Source organism: Pygocentrus nattereri, chromosome 10 (assembly GCF_015220715.1).
Source record: "Pygocentrus nattereri isolate fPygNat1 chromosome 10, fPygNat1.pri, whole genome shotgun sequence".
Classification (NCBI taxonomy): Eukaryota; Metazoa; Chordata; class Actinopteri; order Characiformes; family Serrasalmidae; genus Pygocentrus; species Pygocentrus nattereri.
This window is the reverse complement of record NC_051220.1, coordinates 38,264,620-38,281,223: the sequence shown is the minus strand read 5'-3', so window position 1 is coordinate 38,281,223 and position 16,604 is coordinate 38,264,620. Positions and strand designations below refer to the sequence as shown.

The following is a 16,604-nucleotide window of genomic DNA, read 5'->3' as shown; positions in this document are numbered from 1 at the left end:
TAAAGTTTCAAAACATACCATTCACAAACTCACCCATTTATGGAAAATATGCTGCTTATGATTCTTGTTTCTGTGATGTCACAAGAGCTCATTTACATGTCTACACCTATTCAGCGTACAGCAGTTTAGGCCACCCCAGTTCTAAGGGGTGTTTCAGCTCTGACTGTTGAATGAAGCACAGCCAATCAAAAAAGAGCTTAAGGACAGCTGGTGTTTTCTAATTGTGTAGAAGTGTAAAAGTTACAAATAAAAGCCTCGTAAAAATATATATAAATATTAAAACATGTCTAAAATGGTAGCTTTAAAGTGGAAAGGTAAAATGTTCTCATCATTCAATGTAAGTTCATGTTTTGGAGCTTTCCTATTGGTCCATTCACTGTGAAGCCTTCAGGGCAGCGGGCATTTGCAAATGATGTGAAAAAATATCTTCACCAAATCTCTTAAATGGTAACTTTAGTTTACTTTCAATGAAAGCTAATTAAACAATCTTTTATTCCAAGTAATATTAGAGCATTTCTATGGGTCCATTCATAATAACTTTCATACAATACAAAGGATGGACGCTGTGTTTAAATGATGTAAAATCTTTTTGAAGATGCCTCTTTTGTTTTTGTATTTTTGAACAGCTAAACACAAGCGACATGTGGTTTTGATATGGGGAGACAGTGACAGTCACAGAGACGATGATGAGCACTGGAAGAGGCAATACATCGTATTTCACTGCTGTCTGAACAAAACCTCGTATCTCCTAAATGGTAACTTTACGGGAGATGTAAAAAACATACTCTACCTTTAATGTAAGTCAATGGAACCAGACTTTTTTTTTTTACATGCAAACGTTATTAATAAGAAAAACTAAACTATAAGTAAAATGCTGGATGTGTGCCCCTTTAAAAATGCACTCCTGCAGTGGAGTAATGCGAAAGAAAGTACAAGCAAGCCTGCAGCATCTGACAGTACAAGAGCAGCCTCAAGTCTGTGGTGTACCATTCAGTCTGCAGTCTAGTTCTAGCTTGTGAAAGTGGACACAGCACAGGTGCGACGGCATGAAGCAACGATGCTGTGATATGAGGCAATCAGTCACAGAGACGCGCTCTTACAGAGCCACGGATACAGACACAGCCACGGACGACTTCGCACGTAACACAGGTAGCCGTGTTTACATCTCCCACAGGACTCGCCTCACCACTAATTTTGGATGATAAATTACAAGCAGCCTGCGCATCCATCTGCAATTTGTCTGCGGTCCAAATTACAAATGCGGACAGATTTGTAATGTCAGACAGCCCTGAGATTGTGATAACCCCACCTTTCTGTTAGGGAGGGTCCTGATAAAGTGAAGACATGCAGCTAAAACCATTCACTGCATGTTTACTGCATTTACTGAAAGTAATGCACAATCAGAATCAGCCAAGATCAGAATCGCCAGAGTTTTACTCCAAAATTGGAGCGATTTGGCAAATATGCTGCAGTCTCCTGACATAAATAAAGCCATGCAAGCGAATGCTGGTGCTACATCTACCAAAATGTCGTAACATTATTATGCATGACTCATTGCGCTAAACAGCCAGTCACCTCTTACTTTCGATGGAAGGCTTTGCTTGATTCATGTCATTTACACAGGAAGCTGATTTTTCATTGGCAGTTTCATAATTTAAAGAGCAAATAAAAGCTTGTTATGTTGCAGCTTTGGCCAAGGCAATATGACGGAAGTGTGCTAGTTTGTTTCTTGGGTACTTTTAGTCCACACAGTGTGAGCTTTGGGCTGAAAAACGCAAAAATCTTATAAAATTGGTCAAAAAAATAGCCATCGCTGTTAAGAAATCCCAGTCAGCCATAAACATTCACTAAATTCATATTCGGAGCAACCCTAAATCAAACATTATTGTTTTCATTACAGAAACACCTTAATCTTCAGGCATATTACTCTATCCTTTATCCTAAGATTATTCATTAATTTTCATATAAGATTTAATGTACTTATATAGCTATTACATTTATGTCTTTTGCATAATTAAATTTGCTCCTTAAATGTCTTATGATTTTTTGATGAGTGGACCAACAGAAATGCTCCAACTATTTCTTGGAATAAAACTAACATCCATTTAAAGTTCTGAACATTTTTCCTATTATGGAGATCTACTATAAGATACATGGTTTTGTTGCGAAAGTGATGATATATGTTAGTATTATATGTTCTGCAGCTATGGGAGAGAGACCCACATAGAGACCCATAAGGGACCAGCTTTAAAAGGCCATGTAACAACAACAACAACAACAACAACAACAATAACAGTAATAATAATCTGGGTGATTATTGGTGTGCATGTAGTTTTTGCCTCAGGTGCAGGTGTTATAATGAAGGCCTAACCTATCATGAGCAACAGAGTATCTTCCACTAATCCAGCCCTTACTCAGAGATACGGGGGGTGGGTGGGGGTATTGTACAGACCCCCTTCAGGCAAAATCAGCCCATCTGTGCATTAAATTAGCAGTTCATCTATGGAAGTAAACACGCATGCAGTTGCTTATACTGAACAAGTGCAGATATCAGTCCAACGTATACTGTAATGAAGCATCTCTCAATATACAGAAAGCGATGATGAGCTTGACTGTTAGACGCTGTAGTAGGTTTACACTGTTCTCTGTGCAGAAAGGAGCAAAAAGCAGAGGCTGTCGTCAACATATTCACTAAGTGTGCACCTGTGAACTCATGCATGAGTCTGTGAGCGCTTGCATGTGCAATACACTGCATGCGTGCGTGCGTGTGTGTGTGTGTGTGTACATCCTAGGAACTTGCAGCAGCGGCGAAGCAAAAGCAAGATAAGGGAGGGGAGGCAGCATGTGTGTGTGTGTGTGTGTGTGTGTGTGTGTGTATCGTCATTCCATCAGAGATAGATCGATTCATGCACTACAAATTAAAAACAAACAGAAAAAGAAAAACAGGAGGCTTCATCATGCGTTTAAAAGCTCTAAGCACAATTTGCCACATTAGAAGAAAACTGGCTTGGTGACTTTAAGGCAACTGCAGGGTTTGAAATCTCACCGTTGATGTAACAAAATATAATTCCAAGTCCATTTGGGCCATTTCTATTGGTCCACTCATCATAACGTCCACACAGTGTCAAGGACAGTTTTCTAATTGTGGAGAAAATGTAAAAGTTACAAATAAAAGCCCCGTAAAAATATATATAAAAATTAAACCATGTCTAAAATGGTAGCTTTAAAGTGGAAAGGTAAAATGTTCTCATCATTTAATGTAAGTTCATGTTTTGGAGCTTTTCTATTGGTCCATTCACTGTGAAGCCTTCAGGGCAGAGGGCATTTGCAAATATCTTCACCAAATCTCTTAAATGGTAACTTTAGTTTTTATGTTTAGTTTCCAACTAATATTAGAGCATTTCTATTGCTCCATTCATAATGGAAATTTCACGCAATAAAAAGGATGGTTTTTTTTTGTATTTTTAAGCAGCTAAATACATATGAGATACGTGGTTTTGATATGGGGTGACACGGATAGTGACACTGACAGCGACAGTGACATGCAGTGCACTGCAAGAAGTAATACACTATAATTCGCTGTTGTCGGAAGAAAACTTGTAAATTTACAAGAGAAGGAAAAAACACTAGAAGCAGATTTTTTTACACGTCATTTTGGGCCACTTCCTTTGCTCCATTCATCACGAAATTTGTGTATAATGTAAAGGGCAAGAGGCATTTTCAAATGACGTCAAAACCTGAAAAACACCAACATTGGAGATGCCTGGTTTTGTTCCAACAGCAGCAGTTTAAATGACTGAATTGTAACAGCACGGTTGTCATGGTACCACCATTTTGATACCGACACCACGTGTGCCATCACAACGTTTGTACACATTATTTCTTATTATGTCTCTTTAAGGTACACAACTCTTCAATTGCAGATTAAATAACAAAGGAAAGGGAAAGTACTGAAAGGTATTGAAGTGTTTGGCAAACTGCAGCACTGGAGCTCAAAAGTACTGAACTATGCAACTTCATACACATGAATAAAACACACCAGCAGAGATTTGTCCTTCTGTTGACTTACAGTTGACAATGACTGCATTAATGTAATATATATTCTATTAATGTAGAAAAGAAGTAAACTCAATGCACCTCTTTTTCAGGGTATAATCAGCCCCCTACACACTGATAATAAGCAGGCTCGAAGTGTGTGTGTGTGTGTGTGTGTGTGTGTGTGTGTGTGTGTGTGTGTGTGTGTGTGTGTAGGGAATATGAGGCCGTAGAAGAATGTGAGAGTGAGGCTATGGTGGAAAGCATTAGTTTAATGTGTCACAGGTCCAGCACAGGCCCAAATCACACTGACAGCAGGAGCTAAAGCCCAGACCGGTAAAAAATGTGTGCAGCTCAAATTCTCTCCCTCTCTCCCTCTCTCTCTCTCTCTCTCTCTCTCTCTCTCTCTCTCTCTCTCTCTCTGCCAACCACAGGAAGCACGCTGCTAGCATGCAGTGCTGTCACTATGCACTTTAAAAGAAAATACGTAACTCCCCCAAAACCCAAACCCCACACAAACTTCACACATGCACATACCAGGTGTTGTAATCAGACACTGGCAGTTGGCACTATAATGTATTAGGGCTGCGCGATATGGACCTAAAACGCAATGTTCAATAAAGCTGTTCTTTATCACGATGACAATATGAGAAGCGATAAATTATGAATAAAGTAGTGTATCTGTGATTGGCTGCGCAAACAGAATTCTAATAAACTCATTTAAATAATGAAATGCTGAGCTGCATTATGAAAAACAACCAGCATTCCCTGAGCTTTCTTCTGTACAGGCTAAACATTTTCATTCTCAACAGAGAAAAGTGAACAAATATACATATAGATATATATGTAAGTCAATGGAACTAAATCATTTGTCCAAGGAATTCTGGGACATTTGGTCCAATCATCGTGAAATTTACATACAATGTAAAGAGCAAATGTAAAGGGTTTTTTTTTTTTTTATTGTGTCACAAACGGAAACGCTACAAAAATGGAATTACAAGGTTTTCCTCCAACAGCAGGGATATAACACAATCCTTATCCTTATGGTGATGCAAGTTTGTTGCACCTCAACATCACACATTTTACACACGACTCTGGGACTGAGAACAGTTCTCATTTGTTGGTTCTGATGTTATGTTCCCAATTGTCTAGCTCTGAAATACATTGAAAAAATATGGAATTTGTGCACAAATCCAGAATTTGCGCAGAAGTGGAGATATAATATTACACGCGCAAATATATAAGCATGCTATTTATTAAAGCACAAAAAGTACTTGCTCTTAAATTTACCAAACAACTGAAATTCACAACATTAGGCCATTTTTTTTACTCTGAAAGCTTGTTGGAGGTGCCTGGGTCTAGTAACCACTGCTAAATATTAGGAGGAGGGGTTTAGTGAAAGGTGCACGAGTCTTACGTTTGATTTGAAAATGCGTCATATTTGTGTGGCGAGTAATATCAAGGTTTTTACTTAAAAAAAAGGAAATTCTTAGTAAAAGTACAGATACATGGGAAAAAAGTATTTAAGTACTTTAATAAATGTTTCTGCCTTCTTTTTGCATTTTATTTTCTCCAAAGGAGCCAAAAGAAGTCCACCAGTGTATGAGTATGTGTTCCCTTTCACTGGTCTAGCCAAAGAGCAGGGAGTGTATCGTGCCATCTCCATCTCTCTCGCACTCTCTCTCTCTCTCATCCACCAGTGATAACAATGCTGTCACCAAGGTAACATTACGGCTCATCATTTTCTCTGATCCCTCAACAAATACTCCATATAATTCTATCAGGGCCACGGAAATGTCAAATGTTATTTGTCTTCATCGAGCACTCTTTCCAGCAGCCAGGCAGACAGAAGCAGAGCTAGACTCAGCTGTGCTTCTATTTCAAACGCACAGCTTTCATTTCATACATTTCCTTTCTAAAACATATAGTAGGGTCTCGGTAAGCTCTCGGATGCTCCCACGTAATTAGCTAAACGTCGCGGCGTCAGTAGCAAGAGGCTGCTCTCGCTCGCGGCCCGTCGCGAATGATAGATGTGAGCGGTTCCTGACGATGTCCTAATTTACCTAATAAGGCTAGATGAGTCAGAGTGCGCTCTAATAGGATTTCCGTTTGCTGGTGCAAAGAACAAAAGCAAAGGCAAATTGAGCATCTAAAAACGAACAACTCACAATGCACCTCTTAACGTTTCCATTTGGGACGGGAACGCCATTGTGGCGAGGCCGCTCTAATTCCTCAGACCTGCGTGAGGCTTTGTGAGGCTGAAAGGGGAGTGAAATTGCTGTTGACAGGTATTTGGCTGATCGGACTACAGTCTGGCTCGCCGTCCAAAGGAACCTACAGATTTCTGCGTGACATAACGCCGCCGAGCGCTAGCTTAGCGAAGTTTCGCTCGGAGAGACTATCACCTCGCAAACCCATCATTAACACTCTCCACTCTCTGGCAGTGATGTAACCAAACTATCAAGACTTTCCGCTTGGAAAGAAAAAAAAAAAAAATACAGCAACCCGTTGAGACCAAATCTGATAACATTTAAACTTTAGAGCTTTTTTTTGTTCACTTTTTCGAGACTCTTAAGCGCTAATTAGACACCATTTTTACGCATTTCACATTGTTTTGTTTTTTTTTACTAGCTCCATAAATTTCCCCGTTTAAATCTTGAAAGCCTTTACAATGCTGTCCAGATATAAAGATTTACCCCCACGCCAATTAAAACCATTCACAGCGGCCTGTGCTCCGAGGGAAGAGTCTGCGGAGAATGAAAGCCGTAGAAAAAACTTTAATCAAACAATAAAAGGCTGCAGTTTACTGTTTGTACACTAGTTTTCCTCTTTGTCTCCTCAGCCTAAACCCCGTCCTGCTCCAGGGTGAAACGCTGACGGAAACCACTGCTGTAGTGGCCCAGTACTAACAACGAACACTGGAGAAATGCAGGGGGGACACAAACAAACAAACAAACAAACACAGAGGTAACGAGGCCCATGCAGCAGCAGCAGCAGCAGTAAGCCTCCTCTCTCTCCCCACATGTCCGTCATGTGTGCAGAAACCACAGCACAGGCCTTGGCACACGCACACGCTCATCAAACACGGCCACGCTGCTCGCAGGAATCTATCAGGAATTAATTAGGCTGTCATTAATCTGTAACCTACATTAAAGCACGCCTGCACTCGGAGCAAAAGCGGTGGAGTCGCGGCGCAGCTGATGCGCTCAGAGAAAGCTGCTTCTTCCTCTCCTTTCTCTGCTTAAGACGATCCTATCTCTGCATGTATTTGCATTGCCTTCTTCTGAGTAAATATGTAATACACAGAGCACACATTCCCAAAAAGGGCAGGCGAATGGTTGTTGCACCGCAAAAGTGCATGCACAACATCCATGCATCCGCTACTGATGGGAAAAACGTTTGCGTGGCGTGAAATGCGAAACTTTGAATGTGCAAATGAAGCCGTTAAAGAGTGCAGCGGTGGAGCTTTAACAGGAGGCTACATGGCCGTGTGGTGTAATTAAAAAAAAAGGAGAGAGAGAGAGAGAGAGTGTGAGGAGAAAAAGAAGAGGGAAATTAGTCTTCTTGCAGGTAAAATGAGATTAACACGAAGGCGTCCACTGGGAGCCAGTCTAAGCATTGCTAACCCTCTATCAGGAAATCTCATCAGGGAGGCATTACCTAATATTTTCATATGGAGAGAGAGAGAGAGAGAGAGAGAGAGAGAGAGAGAGAGAGAGAGAGAGAAGGGGCAATACCACTGTATCACTTTCACATGCAGCCAGAGAGGGCAACCAACGCTACCGAAAGGTTAAGGCATGCCAAGAAAGCTACGTCTTCTTCTAAAAGAGATGACAACACAATGCCATTGCTGGTAAATGGCAGACATTACAGAGCTAATAACAGAGGCAGTGCAGCATTTTGGCATGCATGTACATAAGTAAGTACATATCATATGTGCTAATAATAATATGACCCATATACATTACACATAAGTATTTATATGTAATAGGAGCGTCATATGTATTATACATATGTAATGACCCATATGTAAGACTTTAAGCCTAACCCTTTTCATAACCTAAAGAATAAAAAAGAAATTGTATTATATATGCAACTACCTATACAAAATATTGTCCCATTCAAATTACATGCCGGTATCTGTGTAATAACAGTGTCATATATGTATTATACATATGTAATTACCCATATGTAAGATTAACCCTAATCTTAGCCTCAAGAATCAAACAGAAATGCTATTATACGTGCAATTACCTATATAAAATATGTCCCATTCAAATAACATGCAAGTATATATGCGTAATAACTGTGTCATATATGTATTATACATATGTAATTACCCATATGTAAGATTAACCCTAATCTTAGCCTCAAGAATCAAACAGAAATGCTATTATACATGCAATTATCTATATTAAATGTCCCGTTCAAATTATATCCAAGTATCTAGATGTAATAACTGTCACATATGTATTATACATATGTAATTACCCATATGTAAGACTTTAAGATTAACCCTAATCTTAGCCTCCAGAATTTAAAAATAAATGCTATTATACATGCAATTACATATATAAAATGTGTCCCATTCAAATTATATGCAAGCATCTATATGTAATAACTGTCACATGTGTATTATACATATGTAATTACCCATATGTAAGACTTTTCAAAAAGAAATGGTTTTGCTCTTTCAGTTTTTAAAAAAAGATGAAAAGTGGATCTTTACAAATATTTCTGTCCTTAAAACATATAAGCAGTACATGCATAGAAATCTGTGCAGCTCAGGAGGCAGTGTGTTTCCACGCTGAGGGGCACTCAGCCTTAAGCCAGCTGTGGGATGTCAAACTGCCGGGCCGTTATTAAAAGCCTCGGAGTCTCGTAAATCAAACCACGAGGAAAAAATACCTAAAAAACACGCGTGGATATCGGCGCACCCTCCTGAAAGCGTCGGAGGGGACTCTGCTGGCTCGTATTTACACTGACAGACAAGCATAGACTCCTTCGCATAACATCAGAGACAGAAAGAGAGAGGGGGAAAAAACGCTCTCTCCACTCCATACAAACAAAAGGCACCTGAAAGCTAGAGGAGTGCATTTGCAAGCGTATTAATCAAAATCGCCAGGCGGACGTCTCATCCATTGTTAGAGGGGAGAGCATGTACTCCACAGAGTCGCCTGTTTCTTTTTTTCTTCTTTTTTTTACATCGCAGAGCCACATTTATTTATTTAGATAGCGAGAACAATGGGCCCCTCACTCCAAAATGCCCTTAAGTTTTCAAGCCCACTTTATCATTCTGCCCCTCAGCCAAACAAATGAGAGGTGGCATGATGTTCATAAGGAATATGAATGCATTTTAGCTCACGTAAAGCTTTTGGAAATCTTATTAACATTAATATTACAGGTCCATTTGTAGAAGATTAGTATCATGAATATGCAAACAGAGCATTACACGTAGATGAACTGAGCTTGTATATGGTCCTTTATTGCACCAAAGTGGAAAGTTGCAGTCGCAGAAGAAAAGAAAGAAGAGAAAGACGGACACAGATACAGGGAGAGAGATAGAAAGAGAAAGAGAGAGACTCTGAATGTTGTACGACCAGCTGCCGCTTTAAGACGTTGACAGTTTGATGTAAACTTATGGCTGTTAATGGTGATATCATCTGAAACATCTATGCAGAGTCGTCAAAAGCCACCTCCCAGAAGTTCAGTCAACTTACCCCCACCCCTCCCCCACTACAGATCATTTAGGAAATATGTTTTTGCAGTTTTTTCACAGCTCCCTGCCACCCCCCCTGTGACAGACTTAGAGCTCCCCCTAGCAGGTCTGATCCAGCAAACCCACAGCCAGACGCAGCCGACGGGAGAAAATAATGAAATAAACACAGGAAAAAAAAAAAAACACAAGACTGATTCTAACAGCACACAACAAAACATCCCTAACAAAGACAAGTTCAGGCACATGAGGACGTGCTTCCCGAAGCCGCTGGCCCGCACTAAATTATTCACAAAGTCTTTCAAGATGCTCCCTGTGTCTCTCACCTACAGGCCAGCCATGCAAATGGTGCAAAGTGTAAATGGTACACCTTCCACTCGTCTTCTAGCCACGCTCGTTTTCTGTACGTTTTGTTGGCTGACGATTCACGGGTCTGTCGGTGTCGGTATGAATCTCCAGCGGGTCGTTTTTAAATCATGAGGTTACAATGAAAAGCACAACATAAACAGAATGCAGAAAAAAGGGAAAAAATCTGAAATGAATGATAGAAATGGCTCAACTACACAAACCATGACACCTAAAATACGCTTCAAATTGCTTAATTCTGGACATATACATATTCAAATGCACTTAAATCATATTTAAGAATTAAAAAAACGGAGTTTCGAGTGGATCTAACGTGAAATATGAATCTGAAATTCGCAGAATAGCTTCATAACTCCGCGCTGAAAACGTTCGTACATTTTCAGCTGATTTCCTGCGTTTGCGGACGAGAGCTGTGAACTGACTTCTGGTTGTTGGTTGTTTTTTTTTAAACTGAGCTGAAAAAGGCCACGCTTTATAAAACAATCAAATCAATCAAAATTAGGAAAAATAGAAAAAAAAAAAACTTTTTTTTTACGTAGTATATATAAGGCCACACTTCGCACTGCCACCCTCACGGTGAAATGGACACCTGATAACACTGTTACGCATAAGAAATTCTTAAAAAGGCAATGGCTCATGCATGCAGGCCCATAAGACAGTGACCTTAAACATGAGCACATGCCTGTTCTAAGAAAAAAAAGAAAGGGAAAAAAAGGTAGAAATACATGAGATTCCAGTGTGGCTCCTTCACAGGCCTTTCTAAAGTTTCCAAGATACACTGACAGACATGCGAAACACATTCACACAGTCACTGATCATATTTCACACCACATTCAAGAGCAAAAATATATACACACACACACACACACACACACACAACCTTCATACTAAGCCAGTAAAACTACTGATGTGCAGCAGTGCAAACTTTGCTGTCACTCGTGCTGAATTAACTTGCTACTGAACCTCTTTCACACAGAGAAATTGCCTTTTACTGACATGGGGTAATCCAGCAACGGCACGCGGTTAACAGAATCTAAATACCGCAGAATACATGCTGACTACCAGACATTATACACACACACACACACACACACACACACACACAGAGTTTCTCTCTCATACTCACAGTCTGTGCACTCTAAAGACGTCCCCATAAAGAGCCCACACTATTTCAGACTCATCTACACCATCGTTTTGAGCTAAAATGGGTCATGAGAGTAAAGAGCCAACGTGAATTTCGACAAATCACCTTATTTATACGCGTATACACTTCCTTATTAATCTGCTCAATCGAGGCGAAGCTGAGCACGACGTGTATACAGTGCTGTGCAGAACTCCTCGGCACCTGATTCTGATTAAACTACATTTAGAAAGCTGGACTTGCATTTGAATAAATTCTAATAAAAGTAACATGAGCACAAAACGTACGGTCAATATTTTTGTTTAACCAACTTAGAGACGTCTCCCGAAAGCAGCTCAGTATGATGTCAAGCTATTATACAATACATGGTTCTGATATGCTAATAAGGAATTTGAACAAAACTATGTGACGGTTGGAGCATCGAGGAGAAAACTGCTTTCATTTATGATCATTTGTATTTAATGTAATATTATTTAGTGTTTTTTTTTTTTTTTTTTTACCGGAAAAACAAACACACACACACACACACACACACACACACACTATATATATATATATATATATATATATATATATATATATATATATAAATATATACACACACATATGCTCACTGTATATAGGTGTGTGTGTGTGTGTGGTCTAATCGATTTTGCATGCAAGTCTACATCTTACACCTACCTTACACACTATAAACAAAGATGTTCATGACATCTGTCCTAACAACACTCTCTCCTCTCTCCCTCCCTCCCTCTCTCTCTCTTTCACACATGAACTCTTTAAGTAGAACAATGAACTCTCAGGAAGAACACACTCCTGAGCCCAGATGAGTATCTGCCAGCACCTGGCCGGCATGAGCCCTGCTCGAAATAAAACACGCTGGTCTTCATTCATTTCAGTGTGAAGGCCCTGAGTGCTTCTAACAGCAGACAAAAAAGACATGTAGTACGAGTATCTGATGACTTTTTCTCTCTATCCTTCTCTTTCTCTCTCAACCCTTTCACCAACTCTCCCCCCTTTATAAAAAAAAAAAACACTCAATGTCAGTTTTGGACTGCTGCAGTGTGTGTGTACGTGTATAAGTGTGTGTGAGAGGTGAGTTCCTCGGCATAATCGGAGCGTTCTGGTATCTGAAGGCCAAATTAGTAACAGCAGCAAACGTACGTGCTGATGAGGGCGATGATGATGGACCGAGAGTGCTACTATAACGTCAAATCTATCAAGAGCTTTGCCATTAAGGCACATGCTCACATTCATGCAAGGGTGCAAGGGCACATGACGAATACAGCAGATTCTAATTCATTTCTGTAAATCTGCCGTTATTCTGCATGGGTTTAATGGAATACGCAGCAAAAAAAACCTCATTCATCACCTGTTTCGAAGCTAAACTCACGACAACTCTACTGTAGAAAATGTTCGCATCTACAGTTCCAGCGCATGTCAGTACCAGAACAAGTCAACAAAAAAAAGGGCTCCCCAATGAAGCTACATGCGCGCACGCTTAGAGAAAATGATCAGGCCGTTAGTGAAAGAACGGTGTGTGGGAGAGAGCAGCGTACACAGTCCTAACTGCACAACACAAAGCAGATTTGGGTGGCATTACATCACTGCTTTCTGTTATGAATTAGCTGGATTAAGGCTTGAAGACTATACTTATATACCGGAATATATTAAGGGGTAAAAAAAAAAACATTTGCCTTTGAAGTCATTGTTATTTTAACCCCCCCCCCCCCCCCTTAGATCTAATCTAGAAAAAAAAACAACCCGTATAAGTAGGTGGTCTGGGAAATGTATACCTTTGTATACTGTTTAACGTATTGCTACTACAGCTTTACTATAATCATTATAATCTTGCCATAGCTGCATATTTTGGCTAAAAGTGGCATGAGGTCCTGTGTTCCGACTCGGGGGTGGGAAAAAAAAAGTGATGCAAAACTTTGTAAAGCATTTTTCTTTCTTGAATGAGTGACCACCGTCGCCTTGCATCGTGCAGCGTCCATAGCGGCTCTCCTATGGCTGCAAATTTGCAGATTTTAAGGGGGGAGGATGGGGGGGGTTAATTGTTTAATTATCAAGGTGCTTTGTGTTGGTGCAGAGAGGTAAGAGCAGGCCTCAGTTCTCAGGTCTAAAAAAAACCGGCACGGTTGCACGAGGAGAGAAATAGCAAAGGAAAAAAGAATGCACTGGTTTGCACCATCCTTCAAAACATGCCAGCTGAGATACTGAGAGGAAAAGGGCAAAAGACAGGAGCCTCTACCTTTGAGCAGATGAGCTGCAGCTCCATTACACCGTGCATTTCAGCTCCGTTCAAGTCGTGTAAATCCTGCAAGCAAAGCTGCAAGGGACCCTCTCCCACTGCAAGCACTGCAAGCACTGCATGTGCCACCCTCAGGGAGGAAAGAAGAGCAAAACTTCTCGGAAATCTACTAAAGCTGACTGGCTGGACCGTCCAGCCAGTTCAGCAGGGGAGAGATGAAGGCTGCAGCAAATCAAACCTGCAGCCCAACCAAGTCTACAGTGCCGTGGAAGAGGGACGCAGCGCTGCCTACACGAGTCTAAAGCGCTGCTCGTCTTTACAGGGATCTTAATTCACCTCCAGCTTCATATTTACACACAGACTTACACACAAACGTCTCCACGTGACTCGGTGCGCGCAGAAATACGATTTAAAGAAAAGGCGCTACTCTTCAAAATGAAGGTTTAAAAAACACGCGGTTACAAAATTAAAGGTTTTTTTAAAGGTCACATTTTTTCAAAATTAGGGTTTTTAAAAAAAAAGGGACTTTTTTTTCAAAATGAAAGTTTTTTTTTAAATTGTCCTTAAAAACAAACGCTGAGTTATAAAATGATTTATATTTTTTTAAGGCGGCTACAGAATCACACACACGTGCACGCGAGCTGGAAAGTTGTCTGATTGTTGCGATAATTTGAACATAAATATAAATAATAAGAATAAGAGTAACAGCAAATGAATAAAAGTGGTGTTAATAGTGAAAGCAGTTGTTCGTCACTTTTTGACACACAACGCGCTCGCCTCTCCATCTCGCTCCTTTTTCTAAGTGTGTAACTTTCTTTTAAGACGCGCTGAGGAAAACGACACCACGCCGCTCGGATGCTGCACTGAAATTCTTCGTAAAACGAGGCGCCACAAAACAAACCTGCGCTTCCCCTCCAGACTGATACCAGCCCCGTAATACTGACAGCAGTGATAGTGCATGGAAAGGCGCTGAAGCCCGGAGCTACTCACGCGTCCTGCTCTCTCTCTGCGACAGATGCTGAGGGTTTCCCTGCTTGCGACGGGACATTGCCCTGGCATTTACACTGGCATCGCCCGGAGACGGTGCGCAACGGACGGCGAGGTGGCCTCTCCTCCTCCTCCTCCTCCTCCTCCGCCTCTCCTCCTCCTCCTCCTCTCCTCCTGTCCTCCTCTCCTCCCTCTTTCTCCTCTTCACTCACTTTTTCCTCGTACTTTCGGAAAAAAAAAAGCAAAAAATTAAAAGACAAAAAAAGGAGCCCCGGCACGCGCAGCAGCACCTCAAAGAGTGGCAAAGTAAGAGAGGGAGCGGGCGCGCGCGTGCGAGAGAGAGCGAGAGTTGTAGTAGTCGAGAGTCTTTCTTTTTTTTTCTTTGCCCCGTGCCCACACTCAGCTTAACGTGAGTGGCACGAGCGCTGCAACTCTTTGCCCCGTGGACATCAATTCAATCTGAGGAGAAGAAGAAACACAAAAAAAGGAGAAAAAGAAGAAAGAAAAAAAAACAGCGCGCACAAAAAGAGAGAAAACAAAAAAAAAAGCAATTCAAAAATATCCTCGTGCCCTCGAGTGCCAGTTGGTGGGTGCCAACCAAGCCGGTCTGCGTGGAGGTGCCGGAGAGAGAAAGAGGTGCCAGGCAGGCTGAGCGATCAGGCTGAGTGTGTGCGTGCGTGCGTGTGCGCGTGTTATGTGAGGGATGAGGCGAGCTGAGGGCGAGTCTTCTTATGGCCCCGAGTTTCGCCTCTGCAGCCTCTCCAAAGCGCGTGGCGCACGAGACTGGCTAAAGCAGACCTGCACACGCTCTCTCTCTCTCTCTCTCTCTCTCTCTCTCTCTCTCAAGACGGCGGCTCAGTCCCTCGGTCCTGCTCGTTTCGCCCCCCTCCTCCACCTCCTCCTCCCCCTCCTCCTCTGTGTGTGTGCATGTGTGTGCGTGCGCGTGCGTGCGCGCGTGTATGTGTGTGTGTGTGTGTGTGTGTGTGTGTGAGGGCTGCCTCCGTTCAAGTTCAAGTGCGGACGTGACGTTTGAGTCCAACGGTGGGAAAGACAGAGAGAGAGAGAGAGGGGGGGGGGGGGGGGTGGGAGGGGGAGAGAGAGAGAGAGAGAGAGAGAGAGAGAGAGGGAGAGAGAGAGGGGGGGGGGGATAGAGTAGAGGGAGAGTGGTGCGTGTGCAAGTGCACTGGGGGCGACTAGCGGTGGCTCCTTGCAGCTGTGGGACGGAGCGGACAGCGAGGCTGCTGAACGCGCTTTTACGCGCTTTTACGCTTTGGCGCTACTTTTCCAAACGCAGTTACGCGCGGCCTCCGCCACAAAGACGGACACGATACGTAATCTACAGTGACCTAAAGGGGTGTTTGGGACAAAAATGACTATAATCGGAGGTGGGGTGGGGTGAGGGGTTAGTGGTACCTTGATACAGATGATGAAGGGGAATGGTAACGGAATAAAAGTGTATGGGTTTGTTGGGGGGCGTATTACTACTGACCGTTATTATAAACGGGCGAAAGGTGGTCACCTGCATGTGTGGTCACTCTGAACTAATGTGATTTTTTTTTTTAATTTTAATCCACGTGTCACCAAGTTCAAGTCATGAGCTGACATTACATTTCACATTTTTTTGTAGTTGAAAAAAGAAAAATTTATTCACCAGATATATACCAATTGTGTGTGTGTGTGTGTGTGTGTGTGTGTGTGTGTGTGCGCATATATATATATATATATATATATCTTCTCTTGAGATTCTACATACTTTGAAATATCCAAGCTAAATAAAATACAACATTAAAAAAATCAACAATTAAATGGACAGATAGATAGATAGATAGATAGATAGATAGATAGATAGATAGATAGATAGATAGATAGATAGATAGATAGATAGATAGCAATATTAGTTTAATCAATTAATTAATTAATTAAGAAAGAAAGAAAGAAAGAAAGAAAGAAAGAAAGAAAGAAAGAAAGAAACAACTAGATGTTATTACATGATCCAGCTTCTGCCAGAATAAGACACAGATTGCCAAACTAACAACTTAAAGTGTTTAACCTTCAACTAAAGGATCACCAAATAAAGCAATGCATGTTCATCCTTTCAGAGT

At 41.4% G+C, this 16,604-nt stretch overlaps 1 protein-coding gene across 2 annotated transcripts in view; it reads right to left on the bottom strand.

Annotated features, from left to right (window-relative positions):
* The window catches only part of bcl11ba (BAF chromatin remodeling complex subunit BCL11B a), a 73,779-nt gene extending 59,142 nt beyond the window's left edge, over positions 1-14,637 (bottom strand). For both annotated transcript variants that reach the window (XM_017682449.2, XM_017682447.2), the window contains exon 1: positions 14,506-14,637. In XM_017682449.2, the coding sequence (XP_017537938.1) occupies positions 14,506-14,563 (58 nt within the window). In that variant the 5' untranslated portion in view covers positions 14,564-14,637. The remainder of the gene's footprint in view (positions 1-14,505) is intronic.
* Between the last annotated feature and the right edge of the window lie 1,967 nt (positions 14,638-16,604).